Source organism: Palaemon carinicauda, chromosome 30 (genome assembly GCF_036898095.1).
Source record: "Palaemon carinicauda isolate YSFRI2023 chromosome 30, ASM3689809v2, whole genome shotgun sequence".
Classification (NCBI taxonomy): Eukaryota; Metazoa; Arthropoda; class Malacostraca; order Decapoda; family Palaemonidae; genus Palaemon; species Palaemon carinicauda.
In genome coordinates this window covers 40,166,383-40,192,312 of record NC_090754.1, presented here as the reverse complement: position 1 = coordinate 40,192,312, position 25,930 = coordinate 40,166,383, and the positions used below count along the sequence as shown (strand labels likewise).

Here is a 25,930-nt window from a genome sequence, read left to right as displayed (position 1 = left end):
TTTCCAAGAGAATGAGACCAACCTGACCTCTCTATGACAAAAATTAAGGCTGTTAGAGCAATTTAAAAAAAATATACTGCAAAATGTGCTGGGAAAAAAATAACCCCCTGGGGGTTAAAGGTTGGAAATTTCCAAATAGCCTGGGGGTAAAAGGGTTAAGAAAAAATTAAGTACAGTACTGTATAACTGTATAGTGTAAAGTAGAACATTATAAAAACAGTTTAAAAAAAATAATATAAATTGTTATATTAGACATTTGATCATGATAGACATTGGAAAAATCAAACTTAGACTTGCTAAACTTATAATGCTTTTTACTTAGACCAGTAAATACCAATTGGTTATCAAGTGGCACCTTGCCTTGTTTAAGAAATAAATGCTGTAATCATCATTTAATTTAACCAATTGTGTTGATTGGTTTGATTTTGACTAGATACTAATGGGTTACACTTGAGCCATTGTGACAGCACAAATAATTTTAAGAATGTGTTAATTTCATGGGAATCGAGGCACAGCTACAGACTTTTTTCACCCATGTAACATCTGGAATATGGTAGTACGCTGGGATGGTGTGACCAAGATTTAGGTCTAAGTGTAAAACATTTAACCCTTTTACCCCCAAAGGACGTACTGGTACGTTTCACAAAAGCCATCCCTTTACCCCCATGGACGTACCGGTACGTCCTTGCAAAAAAATGCTATAAAATTTCTTTGTTCCGTAACCGAAATACAAACCACGCTATTTACAAAGGGTTATTACTTTTAGCGTAGCTGAAATGGCGAGCCATTAGAATTTAACGAGGGTGTATTACCCCCGCGCTAGTTAGCGGGGGGGTAGGGGAGTGGTAGCTAGCTACCCCTCCTCCCCCTCACACACAGGTGAATACTCACTTTCACTTTTGGCTCGGACTGTGACAGACGTCTCTGTCTTGGTCCTCGCTTGGCAGCCATTGTCTGTTTTGTCTTTACTTAATCGCTTACTTTTCTTTTACTCAATATATATGTAAACATGTTTTCATGTTTGTATATATATTTGAGTATAGAAATAAGTAAGTTTCCTTTTCAGATGTGTGTGTGTAGTGTACGATATCTACGTGGAGGCCTCGGCAGTTAGGCCACCACGGCCTAATTTTATGGGTTGCGATCGAGTTTGACTTCGGTCTTTCTCTCTCTCTCTCTCTCTTGAGGTCGTTCACCCTTTTACTATGTTTTACTACGCCCTTGTAGCTTCCTTCCCGTGTGGGTGGGGTTGCTACGCCGTACATTTTGTCTCAATTAGTTTATGAATCTAATTGTAGTTGTTAATTTTTCAGCTTGTAGAACGATTCCTTTCGGGGTTTTCGTTTTTTCTTTAGTGTTCATTCATTTTTAAATTACATAATTACATAGTTACATAATTATAATTGTTATAATTCTGTTTTGGTTACAGCTCTCCTTCCGCGAGTGTAAGTGGTTGTGAGGGCACGTGCCTGTTGTGTAATTCTTGTTCCTTTTCCTCGGGATTCCTCTTCGGAGCCTTCCCGGGGGAATGAATGTGTACTAATATTATTTGTTTTATTTTTTTACAGTTACCGATCTAGTTCGTTTCTGTAATATAGCAACGGTGTGAGCTGTCTGGTTGAGTCCTGGGGATTCGACTGTTGCTGCCTCCCCCCTTGTATTGTCGTCAGGGGCGTGTCTCCTTCTACTGGTAGTACTCCCGTGTCGACGGACAGCTCTCCAGTTCATTTTAGAACAGTCAGGAGGCTTGCCTCCTTGGGCGGATAACTTTCCTTCCGAGGGAAGTTTTTTCCTGTCCAGGCTTGAGCTTTTCCTCTTTTGGGGGGTTCTTCTCTTGCCTTTTTTTCGTGCGACTATGCTCTTGGTGCTGAGCGGTCGCACCTGCAGTTTCGCTCAAGGGGCTGGGCAACTGCAGGAGCTCCTCTTCGGAGGATTGCCCCTTTTAGGTCACTGGCTGACCAGTCTCTTCCACGAAGTGTTTCTCTTTCGTTCGCGAGAGAGTACACTCATAGAGACTCCTCTTCGGAGGTTTCTTCTGTTGCTGTTGCTGTTGGCCTCCCTCGCCGTAAGGCCCTCCGTCCGCCTCGTCGTAAGGGCCTCTCATCTCCCTATAAGGGTGCTTGAGGCGCCTTTTTGAATCTCCGTTTGCAGCCTACAACTTCTTTTTCTCGATCTTCCGTCTTGGTGCAGATGGACAGCAGTCTAATCTCGTCTTCCGACGGGCAACGGTCTTCCCGACGGACATCAGTCTCCCGGCGGACAACGATCCCTTCGGGGCAAAGGGTTGCCCCCACGGGGGTTCTTCCCTTGCGTGTCAGGGTTTCCCTGCGCGCCCTTCTGTTCGTCAGCGCTCTCCTGTTCGTCAGCGCTTTCAAGATGATCTTCCCTGCGGTTCCTGTTACGTGCCCTGTGCGCCCACGTTCGCCCTCGCGATCTAGAACTTCGGTTCAGGTCGGGGTCAAGGACTCTTCTTCTTTGCGCAGGCTTCCACGCGTGGCCTTCTGCTCGTCAGCGATCATCAGCTCGTCAGCGATCATCAGCTCGTCAGCGATCATTAGCTCGCCAGCGATCGTCAGCTCGTCAGCGATCTCCGGATCGCCCTCGTGTGTTACAGCTGGCACGCCAACGTTCTCCAACACTTCTGAAGGAACATGGTTCGCCAGCTACTAGCTCAACTGCGCGCGACCCTCAACTGCGGATGCTGATCGCCATCGCGCGACCCTCAACTGCGGATGCTGATCGCCATCGCGCGACCCTCAACTGCGGATGCTGATCGCCATCGCGCGACCCTCAACTGCGGATGCTGATCGCCATCGCGCGACCCTCAACTGCGGATGCTGATCGCCATCGCGCGACCCTCAACTGCGGATGCTGATCGCCATCGCGCGACCCTCAACTGCGGATGCTGATCGCCATCGCGCGACCCTCAACTGCGGATGCTGATCGCCATCGCGCGACCCTCAACTGCGGATGCTGATCGCCATCGCGCGACCCTCAACTGCGGATGCTGATCGCCATCGCGCGACCCTCAACTGCGGATGCTCCTCATCGCACAACCCTGAACGATCGCCCTCTTGCGGATGCTGATCACCATCGCACCCTTTCACGCGATCATTCACCTGCGCATGCTGCTCGCCATCGCACAACCCTGAACGATTGCCCGCTTACGCATGCTGCTCCTCATCGCACAACCCTGAACGATCGCCCTCTTGCGGATGCTGATCACCATCGCACCCTTTCACGCGATCATTCACCTGCGCGTGCTGCTCGCCATCGCACAACCCTGAACGATTGCCCGCTTACGCATGCTGCTCCTCATCGCACAACCCTGAACGATCGCCCTCTTGCGGATGCTGATCACCATCGCACCCTTTCACGCGATCATTCACCTGCGCATGCTGCTCGCCATCGCACAACCCTGCACGATTGCCCGCTTACGCATGCTGCTCCTCATCGCACAACCCTGAACGCTCGCCCTCTTGCGGATGCTGATCACCATCGCACCCTATCACGCGATCATTCACCTACACATGCTGCTCGCCATCGCTTACCGCCAGCGATCTTCTTCACCTACGCGGCAGCACGATCCCTCGCCGTCACGCCCATTCGCCTGCGCGCCCGCGCGATCGCTCGCCTGCGCGCCCGCGCGATCACTCGCCCGCGCGATCGCTCGCCTGCGCGCCCGCGCGATCGCTCGCCTGCGCGCCCTCGCGACCGCTCGCCTGCGCGCCCGCGCGACCACTCGCCTGTGCGCCCGCGCGACCATTCGCCTTTGCGCGACCGTTCGCCCTCGCGCGACCATAGTTCGCGGCGAATTCCACAGCCGGTGGTAGCAGCAGGGACGCGTGCTCCTAGGCGGCACTCGGGATCACCTCCATCCAAGCACAGGTTGGTAGTGCAGGACGAAGACAGGTCGGTACAGCATTCTTCCCACCTTCTTTTCAGGCAGGAACCGTCGTGTCCTCTCCAAAGGATCGCCCGATCCCTTTCACCTTAGCGAGGATTTCGGACTCTGTGTCCTTGGAGCAGCAGACATGGTTTGATCCGCTGGCACGGGCGTTAATGAGGTTTATGAAACCAGCACTCACCGGCCAGGGTAACAAACCAGCGGCTGTCTCTCCTACGCTGAAGAGAAAGAGAGGAGTGGACTTCGTGGTGACTTCCCCCAGGGCGAAGTTGGTTCCCAAGAGGTCGGTCTCGAGGGTCCCCTCTCCTGCACGAGTACTCTCTCCTTCTCCCGCCCTGGAAGGATTTTTGGCGGGGGGGCTTTCCGTTGAAGATTTCTCCATCGGACAAGGGGTGACTGCTTACCTCTTCCTCTGGGAGCTTACCAGGTTCTTTCCCTCCTCGGTTACGGCCCGAGGTTTGGTTCAAGGAAGCTGCAGGAAGATCAAGGGTACTTTCCTCCTCTCGAGCTCAGGCACCTTGGCCTTTCGTCGTTAAGTATCTACTTGCGGACAAGCTCGATGTTGTACCATCTGGACGCACTGACTGAAGGCTTCCTTCGGGTGTCTCATCTGTGGAGGTCAACGACCTCAGACACCCTTCCATCCTTGAGAAGAGTTTTGTCTTTGCCCAAGGACAGAGACTTAAACATCTGCTGTGCGGAGTAAATCGACTTCCGGTTTCACTCCTCCAAGGCGCTTTCTTCCAGACTCTGCAGGGCTCCAGCTCCCTTTTCTTTCAACCACGTCGGCCTAAGTTATCGGCTACGACAACTGGGACAAGGTGTCCAATTGTAGTTTCCTCCTGTCAGGAACAGATGGCACGGGAGACTCCCCCGGGGGGGCATAGTCCTAAAAGGAGTTCACGAACTCTAGGATTGCAGGTTTTTTCGCTGGGAGGATGCTTAAGGTTACTCATCCGAATGACAGCTTCCCGATGCCCATTCCCGCACAATCTCTGTGAGTAGCCAAGGATATCGCGCCTGCCGTCTCTGTCAGCGAATTCAGTGTCTCTGAACCTCTATGCCATAGCATCAGCAGAGTTGCCCGGTTGGGCAGAATGATCCATACCTTAGGCGAAGGTCTTCCTTAGGATCATCGACGGCTTCACCCCCGGCCCCCTCAGTCGATCCTTTCTTGTAAGGAAGGATCTGAGAGGGGATGTCCATAGTCGACCTCTCAGCCCTGATCAAGTTTGTCGAACAAACTTCGGCCAGCGTAGACCAGCAGAATCGATCAGACTGGTAACGAGGCGACAGGACTCCTTTAACCCTGGATCGGAAGGACGGGTACTTTCAGTTTCCATTCCATCCATCTTCCAGGGTGCTCGTCGAATTCAGCCTAAACTGCAAGTATTCCTGCTTATGATGCAGTGTGGCTATCCCGCCGTGGCATAGCAGGTTTGTTTCCCCAGAGAACTCTCCCTGCCTTCCTCTTGGCCGCTCAGGTGCAGACTTCCGCCTCCTCTGCTGTTTGGAGGGCTGGTCAACTCCGGTAGGCTCGGGTTTCGACCTTCTTCAGCGCCGGGAAAAGCTTCCGAATGCTGACCATGAGTGTGGGCTCATGGTATTTTGCTTGGAGCCTTCTCTTCCTCTGCCTCAACATCTGGAGTATCTGGCCATGATATTGAGTCAACCGCCTTACCACGTTGGTAACCCCGCTTCTCGTCCGTCCAGCGAGGTTAAGCAACGTCGGTACTTGGATGGGTGGCCACCTGGGGACGCCAGATTCTGTTACCACATCCTCCGAGCCTTCCTTTCGGTTCACCGTGGCAAGACTGAGGAGAGTCGCAGTACCTGTTCTCAGTCAAGCAGAGTTTTCAGCCCTACCTTGGAACGTTTCCTAGTTCTTCTTTCCTCATTGACCCGTTTATAGTCCGAACGGTCGCCTCAGGATAAGTTCCATGTGGGGCGATCCAAGTTCCGGTGGCTTCAGGCAATGTTTAACCGGACTCCCTGGCCCTATGGGACCAGCGGAACTATTAAACCTGCAATGGGTGTTGACCTATGGAGCCTCTTGATGGTAGTGGATATTCTCGTCCTTTCCCCACATTCTTGATGCGGTTCTCGGGCTCGTCAAAGGAAAGGGGGGGGGGGGCGCATGTTCCGGTCCAGGCCTATGGTCAAGACCTGAAGGATACCTCTCCATCATTCAGGCAGGCTTAAGGGCCTTAGTCTGGCCCCTCTTCAGATCCTACCGCTCCTGCCAAGTCGCCCCGTTGCGTGTCGACTTCATGCTAACCAGCAGGGGACGCATTTTCACACCTTCACATCTTGCAGTAGAGATATCGGGATGATTGAGATTCTCTCAATTCCACCATCGGCTCTCTCATTCCAGGCAGGGGAATGTTTCTCTCAGACTATCCGAGCAGAGCCTCATAGAGAGAGTGTACCTAGGGGTCTTTGACCTTGGGTAACCAGCAAGTGCTGGTCTGGGGGACCTGATCGCGACAGCTTGGAACCTCAAGCTTCCGCTAGTTTTCCCCCCAGTCTCAGACCCCGAGACTCTGGCAAGATGCATTCCGGTGATGGTGGGACAACTTCGACGCCTGCGTCTTCCCTCCTTTTTGTCTGCGGACAATGGGTCTCAACAAAACCAGGTTGTCTGTCAACCTTTCAATGGGAGAGCTCCACTGGGACTATGTGCAGAACGGTTTCTGGACCCTCTGCTTCCCCTGACGGAACTCCCGGGAGAGCTTCTCCCACGGCGCAGACTACTCAAGCAACCACACTGCGACATCTCTCCCGAACCGGGGCGTCGCTTCGGCTTCATGCCTGGAGACACTACGCTTCCTCCTCTAGAAGAGACAACCCGCTACAGTCGCGGTACGGAGGTCGCGTCATCTGCGATAGTCATCCACAGGGGTCTCCCAGGCAAAGTGAAGAGTCTAAGGTGGTTGGTGCCGTGGGAGATATACCTCTTCCCGTGAGGCCTCTTCTCCAGCAATAACGGTCTTATTGCCTTTCGGCGGGAGGAAACTCCTTTCCGCTCTTGGCAATGAAGCCTGTCGCTCAGCCTTTCCCTGACCTTCAGGCTTAAAGGAATAACTTTTTCCTGCCCGCTGGATCTATCCTCGCTCATGCGAAGCTACGATCGTCCCTGCCCTAGTCGGAGGAAGACCTCCAACTTGGAGCATGGCTCGGACTTTTAGTCCTTTAAGAGATCTTCTCAAGACCCTTTTACGACAGGCCTCGGATTGTATTCCGCCCTGGGTCTTCTGCTCACTCTGGCCACGGCCAGTGTGTAAGCAATCTTCTTGGTCTCTTACTACTCCCCCCCTTTCTAAGGAAGAGGGGAAGGCAACATTCAGGCTCGCTCCTGAGTTGTTGGCTAGACTCAGAATCTGAGGGTCCCGACCCTTCGGTCCGATTCATTCAAGATTTTGAGTCTCCATTCTGTGTCTGATGTCCCAAGACCTTCTCTTTCTTGCCAGTACAGAAATCGAGAGGTTAGCGCTGGGAACAGCTGCAGTTTGGCCTCAGTTGCAGCCGATTTGGGAACACAAGGAGGACATGGGGGGAGAGTCACCAGTATACCTCTTCAGCCCGGACTCAAGGACATTCATCTCGACCTGTCTTCAGACCCTCCCCCGTCACGTCGCCCTACAGCACGATGTTGGATACATCGCAACGTCCCTCGCCTTCGAGTAATACTACTCTGTGACGCAGGTGCTACAAGCTGGAGTCTGGAAGCGTCTGATGACCTTCGCAGCCCGCTTCCTGCAGGGCGTGACCCACAGGAGTCTCGATACGTTTTCTATCGCTCTGTGGTGGCTACACAACAGCTGGTCTAACCTCAGGCTCCTTTTTGGACAGGTAGCAGAAGGTTGAGGGCATTGTTATCAGGTTTTAGTCTGCATGAACGAAAGAAGTATGTCTGGCCCTTACTTCTTTCTTCATCATCCCCTCTACGGGGAAGCAGCATCCTGGTCTCTGCATAGCTGACCTCGAACCTCTGCAGGTAAACCATGCTTCCTTGTGTTCCGAGTATTGAGTCAATACTGTCGCGTCCCCCATACCCTGACGAGGTGGTATTGGGAACGTCTTAACCCAGAGTTCCTTCTGGAACTCCAGGTCAACTGCCTAAGACGGGTCACACTTCTTCCTTCACACACAAGCTTACGTAGGCCACATGGTTCCTTGCGGTGCAAGGAACTTGTGAGGTGCAGGGACTCCTTTTCTCGAGTGCGACTCACTCGGATTCTGAGTCCCCGGGTAAAGCCAAAGCCAGTATGGCTGGGGACTTTCCACCCTTCCTAAGGGATAAGTCACCCTTTGTAAATAGCGTGGTTTGTATTTCGGTTACGGAACAAATGACAAATTCGAAGATAATTTGTATTTTTCCTAACCATACAAACCTTAGCTATTTACACATATTTGCCCGCCAGCCCTGTCCCCCAAGACAAGTCCTACCTCTAAGTGAAAGTGAGTATTCACCTGTGTGTGAGGGGGAGGAGGGGTAGCTAGCTACCACTCCCCTACCCCCCCGCTAACTAGCGCGGGGGTAATACACCCTCGTTAAATTCTAATGGCTCGCCATTTCAGCTACGCTAAAAGTAATAACCCTTTGTAAATAGCTAAGGTTTGTATGGTTAGGAAAAATACAAATTATCTTCGAATTTGTCATTTTTTCAATATTTAACTTAGCCGGTGATTATATAGCTGCAACTCTGTTGCCCGACAGACAACTCTACGGTAAAAACTCGCCAGCGATCGCTACACAGGTTGCGGGTGTGCCCAACAGCGCCATCTGTCGTCCAGATACCCAGTACTCAATGTAAACAAAGACTCAATTTTCAATATTAAACTTACCCGATGATCATATAGCTGTCAGCTCTGCTGCCCGACAGAAAAACCTACGGGCGGAATACGCCAGCGATCGCTATACAGGTGGGGGTGTACATCAACAGCGCCATCTGTCGAGTAGGTACTCAAGTACTCTATGTCAACACAGAACCAATTTTCTCTCTGTCGTGTCACCGGCAAGACCTACTGAATACGCTCTTGTTTTTCTGGATTGATTTTCACGTTATTTGGTGAAGTATTCTCTCTAGTTATTAGCTATTGCTATGCAGAAGTTATCTTCAATACTTCCTTGCATTCTTTTTTGGATTTGGATTAATTGTTGACGACTTGGATAGATTTTGAATTCCCCCCTTTGACTAATACAAGATGTCTGACCCTTCTCAAGTCCCCAAGTACAGGAAATGTAGCGCTAGGGACTGTTCAAGGCGTCTTCCGAAGGCCTCTATCGATCCGCACACCGTTTGTTCCAATTGTAGGGGTAAAGCCTGTCAATTGTAAGATCGATGTGAGGAATGCGCTGGGCTTTCGGAATTCGGGTTTCAAGAATTCCTGAAATATGCACGTAGGCTAGAGAAGGATAGGATCAGGAGGAGTTCGTCTCGCTCAATTGATTTTTCCTCTCCCCATGCCCCTCAACCTATTCCTTCCCCTGTAGTGGTTGCACCCGACCCCCCTGCTAGCTCTCATCAACCTTCAATGGCAGATATGATGCGTGCCATTCAGGCTCTAGGTGAGAGAGTCGAGTCATTGGCGAATGACCGCAATCAACTCATGGCTGACGTCAGAGAGTTGAAAGGTAAAAGTGCAGTGGGAAGTGAAGTGAGTGTCAGTGCAGTGAAAAGTGTCAGTGTTACGCATGAGGGTGCGTCTGTACGTGCCTGTCGTCCTCCCAGTCCGGGACCTCTTGCAAGCTCCCAAGCCCAGGGGAGAAGCAATGTCGTACGACCAAAGGGTTCGACAGGCTTTAATCAGCGTACAGACGTACCCTCCGTGGTTTCGGACGTATCTTTCCGAGATCGTCCCACCCACAAGAAGGCGAGTGAGCCCATTTATTCCTCGTCTGCGGAAGAGGTTTCTAGACAGAAACGATGGACCAAGGTCTCACGGCCTCTTAAACGTAAGGTCCCTTCCGAGCTAGTCCAACGGCCCAGGTGTAGCCACTGGGTCAGTTCGGACTCGCTGCAGTCATCCGACGACTGCACACCTCCCAAGAGAGGCAAGGTGGTACCGCAACAGGCAGTAACTCCGTCTGTTGCCGCACCCGCTGTTTTAGACCCTCAGTCACAACGGACAGTAGCTCCGTCTGTTGCCGCTTTTGTAGACCCTAAGTGGTCTTTACTGCAGTCTATGCAGACTCGGTTAGCTGCGGTTATGCAGGAGTTTCGTGCGGAGAAGGTTGACGCTGCACCCGTTAGCCTACAACCTGCCACGGTTGTGCGCCCAGCTGACGCTGAGGCTGCCTGCTCCCACACTCCGACTGCGGAGAAGGTTGACGATGCACCCGTTTGCCTACAACCTGCCACGGTTGTGCGCCCAGCAGACGCTGCGGCTGCCTGCTCCCACACTCCGGCTGTGAGAGCTCCTCCACCCATGCACAGTCGACCCTGCCAGACGCATGCTGACGCTCACAGACGCACGGAGCACTCCGTTGCCGTGCGTGAGCTACCACAACAACAGGAGGGTGGAGTTAGGCTGCCGTGTTTTGACGCGGTGCGTCAGCCTCCGCAACCCACGGTGGTCTCCGCTATCCTTCCACAGTCGGCAGTAGACTCCTTGCGCACCCACCCAGCTTTGGTTGTTGCCAGTTCTCAGACTGACCAACAGTGGCATGATGTTGGGTCCAGTGCAGCCACGCATGCACCCGTGCTGCCGGACTCAGCCGTCCAGCCCACTCCGTTGCCTCTTCCTCCTCAACATTCAGACGATGGTATCTCTGATGATGACGAAGCTGCACATCTTGACGACCAACACTCGGACATCGAAGAACCCAAGACCACGCCTCCCTCCTTAGACTTTAGGAAAGTGCTTGCGCTCTTTAAGGATTTGTATCCAGACCAGTTTGTGTCTGCAGCACCACGCTCACCTCCCTCTGAGTTCGCTTTAGGCATGCAGTCAGCAGCTCCTGCCTTTACGAAGCTCGTACTCGCTCGCTCGTCCAAGAGAGCTTTAAGGGTACTGGGAGAGTGGTTGCAGTCTAAGAAGCAGTTGGGAAAGACATCCTTCCTGTTTCCCCCGGTCAAGCTTGCTTCCAGATCTAGCGTCTGGTATGCCACGGGAGAAGTTCTCGGCTTGGGAGTTCCTGCCTCTGCCCAGGGCGACTTCTCAAGTCTAGTAGACTCTCCCCGCAGGCTGGCTATGAGACGCTCCAAGATTTGCTGGACCCCTTCGGACATGGACCATCTTATGAAGGGAGTTTTCCGCGCTTTCGAGGTCTTTAACTTCCTGGACTGGTGTTTGGGAGCATTGAGCAGGAAGACCTCCCCTTCGGATAAGGAAACTTCCATGCTCATCATGTCCTGCATGGACAAAGCCATTCGGGATGGTTCTAGTGAGCTTGCGGCTTCTTTCGTGTCTGGGGTACTCAAGAAGCGAGATCACCTTTGCTCCTTCTTATCAGCTGGAGTCACCCCATGTCAAAAGTCGGAGCTGATGTTCGCTCCACTCTCTAAGTGTCTCTTCCCTGAAGAGTTGATCAAGGAGATTGCTGCCTCCTTGATCCAGAAAGACACCCATGACCTGGTGGCGTCATCCGCACGCAAAGTCACCCCTTTGCCCTCCGTACCTAGACCTAGGATGGACACGCCAGCTTCAAGGTTCATCCCGCCCTTTCGTGGCAGAGCCTCCAGCAGAGGAGGTGCTCGTGCCGGAAGTCAACGTGGGAGCAAGAAGAAGGGTTCCAAGTCCTCTAGAGGCAGAGTCTGACTGCCATCCTCTTCAGACAGCAGTGGGAGCCAGGCTCAAGAACTACTGGCAGGCCTGGGAGAACAGGGGCGCAGACGTACAGTCTGTGAAGTTACTCAGAGAGGGGTACAAGATTCCATTCTTACGCAAGCCCCCTCTAGCAACGACTCCCATCAACCTCTCTCCCAGGTACAGAGAGGAGGAAAAGAGGCTAGCTTTACAGCAAGAGGTGTCTCTCTTACTACAAAAGGGAGCGGTAGTCATAGTCCGGGACCATCAATCCCCGGGCTTCTACAACCGCCTCTTCTTAGTGCCGAAGAAGACAGGAGGGTGGAGACCGGTGCTAGACGTCAGTTCTCTGAATGTCTTTGTCACAAAGCAGACGTTCACCATGGAGACGACAAAGTCGGTTCTAGCATCGGTCAGGAAGGAAGACTGGATGGTCTCGTTAGACCTAAAGGACGCGTACTTTCACGTCCCCATCCACCCAGATTCCCAACCTTTTCTAAGGTTCGTTTTCGGGAAGGTCGTCTACCAGTTTCAAGCCCTGTGCTTTGGCCTAAGCACGGCACCTCTAGTTTTTACCAAACTGATGAGGAATATTGCCAAATTCCTGCACTTAGCAAACATCAGAGCCTCCCTCTATTTGGACGACTGGCTTTTAAGTGCTGCGTCAAGTCGTCGCTGTCTGGAGAATCTACAGTGGACTCTAGATCTGACCAAGGAATTGGGTCTCCTGGTCAATATAGAAAAGTCCCAACTTGTCCCATCCCAAACTATAGTTTACCTAGGAATGGAGATTCAGAGTCAAGCTTTTCGGGCTTTTCCGTCGGCCCCCAGAATCAATCAAGCCCAAGAATGCATCCAGTCCATGCTGAAGAAGGACCGGTGTTCTGTCAGACAGTGGATGAGTCTGATAGGGACGCTTTCATCACTGGACCAGTTCATCGCGTTAGGGAGACTTCACCTTCGCCCCCTTCAATTTCACTTAACTGCTCACTGGAGAAAGGACAAGACGCTAGAAGCGGTCTCAGTTCCTATTTCCTATTTCTGCCACTGGCTGTTCAGACCCCCGACCACCTTCTCTTCTCGGACGCATCGGACACGGGCTGGGGTGCGACGTTGGACGGTCGGGAATGCTCGGGCACGTGGAATGCGGTTCAAAGCGAGTTACACATCAACTGCAAGGAGCTACTGGCAGTTCATCTGGCCTTGAGAAGCTTCAAGTCCCTCCTTCTAGGCAAGGTGGTGGAGGTGAACTCCGACAACACCACAGCACTGGCGTACATCTCCAAGCAAGGAGGGACTCATTCGATGAAGTTGTACGAGATCGCAAGGGACCTCCTCACCTGGTCAAGAGATCGAAACATATCCCTTGTAACGAGGTTCATTCAAGGCGACATGAATGTCATGGCAGACCGCCTCAGCCGGAAGGGTCAAATCATCCCAACAGAGTGGACCCTTCACAAGAATGTATGCAACAAACTATGGGCATTGTGGGGCCAACCCACCATAGATCTGTTTGCAACCTCGATGACCAAGAGGCTCCCAAATTATTGCTCACCGATTCCGGACCCAGCAGCTGTTCACATAGATGCCTTTCTTCTGGATTGGTCCCATCTAGACCTTTATGCGTTCCCCCCGTTCAAGATTGTCAACAGAGTACTGCAGAAGTTCGCCTCTCACGAAGGGACAAGGTTGACGTTGGTTGCTCCCCTCTGGCCCGTGAGAGAATGGTTCACCGAGGTACTGCAATGGCTAGTAGACGTTCCCAGAACACTTCCTCTAAGAGTGGACCTTCTGCGTCAGCCGCATGTAAAGAAGGTACACCCAAGCCTCCACGCTCTTCGTCTGACTGCCTTCAGACTATCGAAAGACTCTCGAGAGCTAGAGGCTTTTCGAAGGAGGCAGCCAGAGCGATTGCTAGAGCTAGGAGGACATCCACTCTCAAAGTCTACCAGTCGAAGTGGGAAGTCTTCCGAAGTTGGTGCAAGTCCAAATCAGTATCCTCAACCAGTACCTCTGTAACTCAGATAGCTGACTTCCTGTTATACCTAAGGAAGGAAAGATCCCTTTCAGCTCCCACGATCAAGGGTTACAGAAGCATGTTGGCAGCAGTCTTCCGTCACAGAGGCTTAGATCTGTCCAACAACAAAGATCTACAAGACCTCCTTAAGTCTTTTGAGACCACGAAGGAGCGTCGGTTGGCCACACCAGGTTGGAACTTAGACGTGGTACTAAGATTCCTTATGTCAGCAAGGTTCGAGCCACTTCAATCAGCCTCTTTTAAAGATCTCACTTTGAAAACTCTTTTCCTCGTCTGCTTAGCAACAGCTAAAAGAGTCAGTGAGATACACGCCTTCAGCAGGAACATTGGATTTACATCTGAAACGGCTACATGTTCCTTACAGCTTGGTTTTTTAGCCAAAAACGAACTTCCTTCTCGTCCTTGGCCCAAATCGTTCGAAATTCCAAGCCTTGCTAGTTTGGTTGGAAATGAACAAGAAAGAGTACTGTGCCCAGTAAGAGCTCTTAAGTACTATTTGAAACGGACTAAGCCATTACGTGGACAATCAGAAGCTTTATGGTGTGCCATTAAGAAACCTTCTTTACCAATGTCGAAGAATGCAGTTTCTTATTATATCAGACTTTTAATTCGAGAAGCTCATTCCCATCTGAATGAGGAGGACCATGCTTTGCTGAAGGTAAGGACACATGAAGTTAGAGCTGTCGCAACTTCAGTGGCCTTCAAACAAAACAGATCTCTGCAGAGTGTAATGGATGCAACCTATTGGAGAAGCAAGTCAGTGTTCGCATCATTTTACCTTAAAGATGTCCAGTCTCTTTACGAGAACTGCTACACCCTGGGACCATTCGTAGCAGCGAGTGCAGTAGTGGGTGAGGGCTCAGCCACTACATTCCCATAATCCCATAACCTTTTTTTAATCTTTCTCTTGAAATGCTTTTTATTGTTGTTTTTTGGGTTGTCCGGAAGGCTAAGAAGCCTTTCGCATCCTGGTTGATTTGGCGGGTGGTCAAATTCTTTCTTGAGAAGCGCCTAGATTAGAGGTTGTGATGAGGTCCTTTAGTATGGGTTGCAGCCCTTCATACTTCAGCTCCTAGGAGTCGCTCAGCATCCTGTGAGGATCGCGAGGCTCAGTAAGGAAGACGTACTTAAAAAGGCAGAGTAATTGTTCAAGTCGACTTCCTTACCAGGTACTTATTAATTTTATGTTTGTTATTTTGAATAACTGCTAAAATGAAATACGGAATACTTAGCTCTTAAGGTTAACATATATGCTGGTCTCTACCCACCCCCCTGGGTGTGAATCAGCTATATGATCATCGGGTAAGTTTAATATTGAAAAATGTTATTTTCATTAGTAAAATAAATTTTTGAATATACTTACCCGATGATCATAAATTAAAGGACCCACCCTTCCTCCCCAATAGAGACCCAGTGGACCGAGGAGAAAATTGGTTCTGTGTTGACATAGAGTACTTGAGTACCTACTCGACAGATGGCGCTGTTGATGTACACCCCCACCTGTATAGCGATCGCTGGCGTATTCCGCCCGTAGGTTTTTCTGTCGGGCAGCAGAGCTGACAGCTATATGATCATCGGGTAAGTATATTCAAAAATTTATTTTACTAATGAAAATAACATTTTTCTCTCTGTCGAGCTATCGACAAGACGTACTTACTCGCTGTTGCTAAACTGGAGTTTTTTCACAACTAATTGGTGAAGTACTTTATTCTAGTTTTGAGCTTTCGCTATGCAGGTGTTTTATCTTCATCTTAAATCTTGAACTCGTTTTGGATAGATTTAATTATGGTGACAAAGAGAGTATGGACTTTCTTTCACTTTTAAATGGCCGACCCTTCCCTTAGACGGAAGTGTGTTTAGGCTTTTAGTAATTATCTTATCACGTTATAGATTTTCCTCTATATATTTTATATCTCTCCGCCTTTATTAGGCCTCTTCGATTAACTTTCCATTTATTATAAACATATAAAAATAAATTTTAATGTTTTGTTTATATGCGACCTTCCTGAGAGTAGGCGGTCCTAACTTGGAAACCGAAGTTAATCAACGTTGAGCCCTTTATATCGTAATTAGCTTTTAAAGAGCTAAGGATTTAAAACTTTTTAAATGTAATATTTTATGAAAGAATTTCTTTGATAGTCTTCGTACTGTTTTCAAAGATGAACTAACGTTTAGTTTTTTTATGCTACGCAGTTGTTGACGTTCAGGACGTTCAACATGCGCTCTATCGTTACGATAGAGAGAGAGTGTATCACGGTTTCACTTTGCAGTAAGAGTAAATCGATTCTGACGTTTTGTTCATTCTTTCTTAGCTTAAATGTTTTAAATTCTATTTTAAAGGAACTTTTTATTTGAAAAACCTTTCAGTTTTTTCCTTTAGTCAAATAACATGTTTTTTTGACGAAATATATTTGGGCTCTTCTCTTAGGTGCGAAATCAAGAGAGAAAGAGAGAGAGAGATAGAGACGGAGGGAGAGAGAGGAGAGAAAACGTTCCGTTCAAGCGGGTAACGTTGTTCTCGAGTTACTCTCGTCCCTAGTCGCTGTACGGGGAGGAAGGATAAAACGTTTTTAGTTTTTTATTCTCGTCCCCAGGCTATGTGCGGTGAGAGATTGAAAACGTAGTTTATATGAACTAGTGTTTAGTCTCTTTCCCAGCCACTGATTTTTTTATCTTAAAATATGTTTTCTGTTTTTTGCTGGTATTAATGAGCTTGCATTATACGACTGATTTCGCAATTACTACCTTTTAATGAAGGGTAGAATTGCGTGTTTCAGGTAGAAATCAGTAAAAGTATTCGATTTCAGTGAAATAAGTGCAAAACAGAAAATCGAAGTGATAAAGTAATATGCGCAAAGTGTTACAGTGTTGCGTCCGAGGGTTTGTCTGTTCGTGCCTGTCGTTCACCTAGTCCGGGACCTCTTGCATGCTCCCAAGCCCAGGGGAGAAGTAATGTCAAACGACTTATGGGTTCGAGAGGCCTTGATCAACGAACAGACGTTTTCCCTCTATGGTATCGGGTGTATCTTACCAAGATCTCCCCTACCATAAGACGAGAGAGACGTTGTTTCTCCTCGTCATCCGAAGGCTTTTCGCATAAGAAACCTGTCACAAGGTTTCGAAGCCCTTAAGCGAAAGTCAGTCCTTTCAGGACAGGTCCAGCGTCCTGGTTACAACCATTAGGACAGCTCTGACCCTTTGCAGTCATCGGATAACTGCTCGCCGCCTAACAAAAGCGTAACACAGACTCCGAGAGTCTTTTTTTGTTGGCAAAGTGTTGCGGTCACAGACGTTACCCTCGTCTCTTACCACAACCATTTCCGTTGATCCTTAATGGGTTGTATGGCAAGACATGCAGTATATGCTTGCCTCCCTTATGGAAGACTATTCTGCCGATTAGTCCGTTGAGTCTAGCCGTTTATCTCATCGATATCCTGGCTTTCAGCCAACCTAACGTTCCTTTGTGCTTACTGTTGACGTTGGCGTAGCTTAGTCACGTCAGTCAGGTTGTTTAGAACCACACTCGATGCGGTCTCGTGTGGTTTTTCAGCCGCATTTGGACGTTAGGCCACTTGCTGATGCTCCTGTTGACGTTCAAGACGTTCACTAACAATCGGAGTTGACTTGTTTTGACGCTGTGCGTCAACCTCCGTATTCTAGAGTTGTTTTGACTGCTCAGTCTAGGCAGTCAAAGCAGTCTCGAGTGGACGCTGTGCGTCCTCACGCACCTGTTGTGGTTGACAGTTCAGTTGTTGACAGTTCACAGACTGTCAAGCAGTTACATGACGTTGCGTTCTGGTCCGCTACTAATGCACCAGTGAGTGTGGACTCTGCTTGTAAAGCATTGCCACCACGGTAGGTCTCTCCCTTGCTTGAGACTCAGCTTTTTTCGGACAAGGTTCCTGTAGATGAGGAAGTTGCTGTTCCCCCTCCTACTGATATTCCCTTGAGGACTCTGTCAGATGGAGAGGAGCCTAAAGCTGCTTAGCCCCCTATGGACTTTAATTAAATCATGATGATTTTTTTAAGAATCTTTGTCCGGATCTTTTTGTAACTGCTGCTCCTCGTTCGCCTAAACGTCAGAGCTTACACTAGGCCTAGCTACTTCGAAGCCGTTGTTTTTAAGCTAGTGCTCTCTCGCTCTCCTAGAGAGCTTTACGTTGGCTAGGCGACTGGTTTTTCACCAGGAGGAGTTTGGGGGATACAGCCTTTGCTTTCCCTTCTTTTAAACTTGTTTATAGAGCTAGAGTCTGATATGACACGAGAGAAGTTCTCGGCTTGGGAGTTCATGCCTCTGCCCAGATAGACTTCTCAATTCTCGTAGACTCTCCCTGGCGCCTGACCAGGAGACGCTCCAAGTTTTTTACAGGTCAACTTCACAGCTGTTTTCGAGCCTTTGAAGTTTTGCTGTACAATTATGTCATGCATAACAAGGCTTTCAGGGATGGTTAGCGGTACTGCCACAGTCGCTAACCCCGTCTGTTGCCGCACCTGCTTCCGTAGACCCTAAATGGACTTTGCTGCAAGACATGCAGTCCAAGCTTGCGTCCTTGATAGAGGACTTTAATGCGGAGAAGGTTGCTACCGAACCTTCTGGCCAACAACCTTCCAACCGGTCGGTTGTGCGCCCTGTTGACGCTGAGGTAACCTACTCGCGTCTGCCAGTTGAGGTGGTTCCTCCACCGATGCGACCCAGTGTGGGTTGCCAGCCGCACGTTGACGTTAAGCGACGCTCGGAGGTGGTTGTTGACGTTCAGGACGTTCAACAACCAGCAGAGGTGACTTGTTTTGACGCAGTGCGTCAACCTCAGCAACCCGGTAGGGTGTTGACTGCACAACCCAGACGGTCTAGACAGTCTCTGGTTGACGCTGTGCTTCCTCGCGCACCCATGGTTGTTGACAGTTCACAGACTGTGCAGCAGTTCCATGATGTTGCGTCCGGCTCCGTCACGCATGCACCAGTGCGACCGGACTCAGCGAGCCAGACGTTGCCCACTCCGTTGCCGTTTCCTCATCAGTTTTCGGATGAGGAACCCTCTGATGAGGACGTTGCTGAACAACAAGACGATCAGCCCCCAGAATAGATCAAGCCCTGCTATCCATCCAGAAGATGCTGAAGAAGGAACGCTGCTCAGTCAGGCTGTGGATGAGTCTGGTAGGGACGCTGTCATCCGTGGAACAATTTGTGTCACTAGGAAGACTACACCTCCGTCCTCTTCAATACCATCTAGCTTTTCACTGGAAAAAGGACAAGACGCTAGAAGCGGTCTCGATCCCGGTTTCCGAAAAGATAGTCTTGTCTGACTTGGTGGAAGGACAATATCAACCTAAGAGAGAGGGTCTTCCCCTGGCTGTTCAGACTCCCAACCACGTTCTCTTCTCGGACGCATCGGACGTGGGCTGGGGCGCGACACTAGACGGTCGGGAATGCTCAGGACTGTGGAACTCGAGTCAGAGGAGCATGCATATCAACTGCAAGGAGCTGTTGGCAGTACATCTGGCCTTGAAAAGCTTCAAGTCTCTCCTTCGAGGCAAAGTGGTGGAAGTTAACTCGGACATCACCACGGCCTTGGCGTACATCTCCAAACAAGGAGGTACCCACTCACTGACGTTGTACGAGATCGCAAGGGACCTGCTCATCTGGTCAAAAGGTCAAGACATCTCCCTAGTAACGAGGTTCATCCAAGGCGACTTGAACGTCATAGCAGATTGTCTCAGTCGGAAAGGGCAAGTAATTCCAACCGAATGGACCCTCCACAAGGATGTGTGCAAGAGACTTTGGGCCACTTAGGGTAAAACCATTCATAGATCTCTTTGCAACCTCGCTGACCAAGAGGCTTCCAATCTATTGCTCTCCAGTCCCGGACCCAGCAGCAGTTCAAATAGATGCTTTCCTCCTAGATTGGTCACATCTGGATCTCTACGCATTCCCACCGTTCAAGATTGTCAACAAGGTACTGCAGAAGTTCGCCTCTCACGAAGGGACAAGGTTGACGTTAGTTGCTTCCCTCTGGCCCGCGAGAGAATGGTTCACCGAGATACTTCGATGGTTAGTAGACGTTCCCAGTAGTCTTCCTCTAAGGGTAGACCTTCTACGTCAGCCACACGTAAAGAAGGTACTCCAAAGCCTCCACGCTCTTCGTCTGACTGCCTTCAGACTTTCGAAAGACTCTTTAGAGCTAGAGGTTTTTCGAAGGAAGCAGCCAGTGCGATTGCTAGAGCAAGGAGAGCGTCTTCCATTAGAGTCTACCAATCGAAGTGGGAAGTCTTCCGAGACTGGTGCAAGTCAGTTTCTGTATCCTCGACCAGTACCTCTGTAGCTCAAATAGCTGTTTTTCTCTTATACCTGAGAAAAGGACGATCCCTTTCAGCTCCCACTATCAAGGGCTACAGAAGCATGTTGGCATCGGTCTTCCGGCATAGAGGCTTAGATCTTTCCAAACATAAAGATCTGCAAGACCTCCTTAAGTCTTTTGAGACCACCAAGGAGCGTCGTTTGGCTACCCCTGGATGGAATTTAGACGTGGTCCTAAGATTCTTCATGTCAGACAGGTTGGAGCCGTTACAATCAGCCTCCCTGAAAGATCTCACTCTTAAGACTCTTTTCCTGGTATGCTTAGCCTCGGCTAAAAGAGTCAGTGAGATTCATGCCTTCAGCAAGAACATCGGATTTTCGTCAGAAAAAGCCACTTGTTCGCTACAACTTGGTTTTCTAGCCAAAAATGAGCTGCCTTCTCGGCCTTGGCCTAAATCTTTCGATATCCCCAGCTTATCGGAGATCGTAGGCAATGAACTAGAAAGAGTCTTATGCCCTGTTAGAGCTCTTAAGTTCTATTTAAAGCGTACTAAACCTTTACAAGGCCAATCTGAAGCTTTATGGTGTTCAGTTAAGAAACCATCCTTGCCTATGTCATAGAATGCTTGGTCAGACTTTATCAGATTGTTAATACGAGAAGCTCATTCACATCTGAGTGAGGAAGACCGAACTTTGCTTAAGGTGAAGACGCACGAAGTTAGAGCTGTAACAACTTCCGTGGCCTTTAAGCAAAATATATCTCTGCAAAGTATAATGGACGCAACCTATTGGAGAAGCAAGTCAGTGTTCGTGTCATTTTACTTGAAAGATGTCCAGTCTCTTTACAAGAACTGCTACACACTGGGACCATTCGTAGCAGCGAGTGCAGTAGTGGGAGAGGGCTCAACCACTACAATTCCCTAATTCCTTATCCTTTTAATCTGTCTCTTGAAATGTTGTTTTTTTATGGGTTGTCCGGAAGGCTAAGAAGCCTTTCGCATCCTGGTTGATTTGGCGGGTGGTCAAAGTCATTTCTTGAGAGCGCCTAGATTAGGGGTTTTGATGAGGTCCTGTTGTATGGGTTGCAACCCTTGATACTTCAGATCCTAGGGGTCGATCAGCATCCTAAGAGGATCACGAGGCTCCGTAAGGAAGACGTACTTAAAAGGCAGAGTAATTGTTCAAGTCGACTTCCTTACCAGGTACCTATTTATTTTTTTTTTGTTATTTTGATAACTTCTAAAATGAAATAAAAACTCTTAGCTCATAAAAGTGTAAACATATATTGCTGGTCTCTACCCACCCCCCTGGGTGTGAATCAGCTATATAATCACCGGCTAAGTTAAATATTGAAAAATGTTATTTTGATAATAAAATAAATTTTTGAATATACTTACCCGGTGATTATAAATTAAAGGACCCTCCCTTCCTCCCCAATAGAGACGCAGTGGGACGAGGAGAAAATTGAGTCTTTGTTTACATTGAGTACTGGGTATCTGGACGACAGATGGCGCTGTTGGGCACACCCGCAACCTGTGTAGCGATCGCTGGCGAGTTTTTACCGTAGAGTTGTCTGTCGGGCAACAGAGTTGCAGCTATATAATCACCGGGTAAGTATATTCAAAAATTTATTTTATTATCAAAATAACATTTTTTCATATTTTTGATAATTTTTTGAAAAAAATCAGGCATTTTCCAAGAGAATGAGACCAACCTGACCTCTCTATGACAAAAATTAAGGCTGTTAGAGCAATTTAAAAAATAATATACTGCAAAATGTGCTGGGAAAAAACCCCCTGGGGGTTAAGGGTTGGAAATATCCAAAGAGCCTGGGGGTAAAAGGGTTAAGATACAACATGACTAGGGTAATTAATCTTAAAATGCAAATGATGAATAGTTTAGCTTGGCAGAGGTAGGAGGTGGATTATTAATCATAGTTAAGTGCTTATTGGTAATAAGCAACCATTCAGTGTTGGTATGACGTGAAATTTGGCAGAAGCATGAAGGATATAGTTAGTAGTCATCATTATTATAATCATCATCATTTTAACCCTTTTACCCCCAGGCTATTTGGAAATTTCCAACCCTTAACCCCCAGGGGGTTATTTTTTTCCCAGAACATTTTGCAGTATATTTTTTTTAAATTGCTCTAACAGCCTTAATTTTTCTTCTTAGAGAGGTCAGGTTGGTCACATTCTCTTGGAAAATGCCTGAATCTTCTCAAAAAATTATCAAAAATATGAAAAAAGAAAATTTTATAGCATTTTTTTGCAAGGACGTACCGGTACGTCCATGGGGGTAAAGGGATGGCTTTTGTGAAACGTACCAGTACAGTACATCCTTTGGGGTTAAAAGGGTTAAGTTAAAAGCAGATTGTTACATGCATGAGGCAAATAAGTCTCGGCCCCAAGCTGTACTCACACTAGTGTTGTTACGTGGTGATAATTAGATAGTTTATGTCTATAATTGGCTGTTGATATTTAAAACTGACTTGATTCTCTATAAATGTCGTGAACATTGTACAGCAGTGTACTTCATAATAGTGTCATGCAAATTCTGCATAATCATCAACTCCTGTGTGGGTTTAGTTCAGTTTGTGCACCTAATGTAGTTCTTCAGAAGAGTATTCAGGAGGCTGTGGCTGCCTTGTTGTTGAATGAAGGAAACCCAATAGATCTTTGTAATTATGTATTTCTCTAGTATATTTGGAAGATTTATATTAGAAAAGTGTAAAGAAGGACCCTTTTCACCGGCCGTCACAGGCCTCTTCCCAGAAATAGATTTTTCCTTCGTCAAAATCCCTTTTGAAATCCTGGATTTCTACAAGAACTAATGATGATAAATAGATTTGGAGTGGTATTACCATGGTATTAATCGGAATTTGTTTGTTTGTTTACATATTTTTGTGGACATAATATTTTCGCTAAAGTAAATCTGTCTTGTGCAAGATTATTGTATACAATTTATGATGTATCTTTACCTTTGTAAGTTTCTTTTGTAATATTAAGTCAATAAAGTATAAATAATAATAGTGATATATAGTCATTTCTATAGTATAAATTCTTTGGAGCATCCTTTCAGCCCATAACTGCGTAAACTTTAAAGTCTTCTACTTTATCTCTATTTCCAGTTGCCTTCTTCCATGTTTCTGTCAAGCCTCTTCACTTTTATTTCTTATAATTTTTTTTTTTTTACCCCTAGGCTGGTTTTATATTGGCAACATGCATCCTGATTGTATGGTTTGTGTTAATGATGTGTCGACTACGCACAGCATCTCCAAAAGAGTTAACAGATGAGATAAAACGAGAACTGAAAAATAAAGGTAAAGTATTGTGATTTGATAATGAGTTTTTAGAGTTTCTTTTACTGTCAATAATTTTTGGTTTTAAATATTTAACTTAGCCGGTGAATATATAGCTGCAACTCTGTTGCTCGACAGACAAACTCTATGGAAAAAACTCGCCAGCGATCGCTACACAGGTTGCGGGTGTGCCCAACAGCGCCATCTGTCGACCAGATACCCAGCTCTTATGTAAACAAAGACTCAATTTTCTCTCTGTCGACGTGTCGACAAGACGTACTTTACTCGCTGTTGCTAAACTGGAGTTTTTCACATCATATTGGTGAAGTACTATATTCTGGTTTTGAGCTTTCGCAATGCAGGTGTTTTATCTTCATCTTAAATCTTGAACTCGTTTTGGATAGATTTAATTATGGTGACAAAGAGAGTATAGACTTTCTTTCACTTTTAAATGGCCGACCCTTCCCTTAGACGGAAGTGTGTTTAGGCTTTTAGTAATTTTCTTATCACGTTATAAATTATTTATAGATTTTCCTCTATATATTTTATATCTCTCCGCCTTTATTAGGCCTCTTCGATTAACTTTCCATTTATTATAAACATATAAAAATAAATTTTAATGTTTTGTTTATATGCGACCTTTCCTGAGAGTAGGCGGTCCTAACTTGGAAACCGAAGTTAATCAACGTTGAGCCCTTTATATCGTAAATAGCTTTTAAAGAGCTAAGGATTTAAAACTTTTTAAATGTAATATTTTATGAAAGAATTTCTTTGATAGTCTTCGTACTGTTTTCAAAGATGAACTAACGTTTAGTTTATTTATGCTACGCAGTTGTTGACGTTCAGGACGTTCAACATGCGCTCTATCGTTACGATAGAGAGAGAGTGTATCACGGTTTCACTTTGCAGTAAGAGTAAATCGATTCTGACGTTTTGTTCATTCTTTCCTAGCTTAAATGTTTTAAATTCTATTTTAAAGGAACTTTTTATTTGAAAAACCTTTCAGTTTTTTCCTTTAGTCAAATAACATGTTTTTTTGACGAAATATAATTGGGCTCTTCTCTTAGGTGCGAAATCAAGAGAGAAAGAGAGAGAGAGATAGAGACGGAGGGAGAGAGAGGAGAGAAAACGTTCCGTTCAAGCGGGTAACGTTGTTCTCGAGTTACTCTCGTCCCTAGTTTCTGTACGGGGAGGAAGGATAAAACGTTTTTAGTTTTTTATTCTCGTCCCCAGGCTATGTGCGGTGAGAGATTGAAAACGTAGTTTATATGAACTAGTGTTTAGTCTCTTTCCCAGCCACTGAATTTTTTATCTTAAAATAGGTTTTCTGTTTTTTGCTGGTATTAATGAGCTTGCATTATACGACTGATTTCGCAATTACTACCTTTTAATGAAGGGTAGAATTGCGTGTTTCAGGTAGAAATCAGTAAAAGTTTCGATTTCAGTGAAATAAGTGCAAAACAGAAAATCGAAGTGATAAAGTGATATGCGCAAAGTGTTACAGTGTTGCGCCCGAGGGTTCGTCTGTTCGTGCCTGTCGTTCACCTAGTCCGGGACCTCTTGCAAGCTCCCAAGCCCAGGGGAGAAGTAATGTCGAACGACTTATGGGTTCAAGAGGCCTTGATCAACGAACAGACGTTTCCCTCTATGGTATCGGGTGTATCTTACCAAGATCTCCCCTACCATAAGACGAGAGAGACGTTTTTTCTCCTCGTCATCCGAAGGCTTTTCGCATAAGAAACCTGTCACAAGGTTTCGAAACCCTTAAGCGAAAGTCAGTCCTTTCAGGACAGGTCCAGCGTCCTGGTTACAGCCATTAGGACAGCTCTGACCCTATGCAGTCATCGGATAACTGCTCGCCGCCTAACAAAAGCGTAACACAGACTCCGAGAGTCTTTTTTGTTGGCAAAGGGTTGCGGTCACAGACGTTACCCTCGTCTCTTACCACAACCATTTCCGTTGATCCTTAATGGGTTGTATGGCAAGACATGCAGAATATGCTTGCCTCCCTTATGGAAGACTATTCTGCCGATTAGTCCGTTGAGTCTAGCCGTTTATCTCATCGATATCCTGGCTTTCAGCCAACCTAACGTTCCTTTGTGCTTCCTGTTGACGTTGGCGTAGCTAAGTCACGTCAGTCAGGTTGTTTAGAACCACACTCGATGCGGTCTCGTGTGGATTTTCAGCCGCATTTGGACGTTAGGCCACTTGCTGATGCTCCTGTTGACGTTCAAGACGTTCGCTAACAATCGGAGTTGACTTGTTTTGACGCTGTGCGTCAACCTCCGCATTCTAGAGTTGTTTTGACTGCTCAGTCTAGGCAGTCAAAGCAGTCTCGAGTGGACGCTGTGCGTCCTCACGCACCTGTTGTGGTTGACAGTTCAGTTGTTGACAGTTCACAGACTGTCAAGCAGTTACATGACGTTGCGTTCTGGTCCGCTACTAATGCACCAGTGAGTGTGGACTCTGCTTGTAAAGCATTGCCACCACGGTAGGTCTCTCCCTTGCTTGAGACTCAGCTTTTATCGGATAAGGTTCCTGTAGATGAGGAAGTTGCTGTTCCCCCTCCTACTGATATTCCCTTGAGGTTTTTAAGCTAGTGCTCTCTCGCTCTCCTAGAGAGCTTTACGTTGGCTA

The 25,930-nt window shown here is 47.7% G+C and overlaps 1 protein-coding gene across 2 annotated transcripts in view; it reads left to right on the top strand.

The window, feature by feature from the left end:
- The window catches only part of sws (patatin like phospholipase domain containing sws), a 162,428-nt gene that overhangs the window by 10,315 nt on the left and 126,183 nt on the right, over positions 1-25,930 (top strand). For both annotated transcript variants that reach the window (XM_068353670.1, XM_068353669.1), the window contains exon 3: positions 23,194-23,314. In XM_068353670.1, coding sequence (XP_068209771.1) covers positions 23,194-23,314 — 121 coding nt within the window. The remainder of the gene's footprint in view (positions 1-23,193; positions 23,315-25,930) is intronic.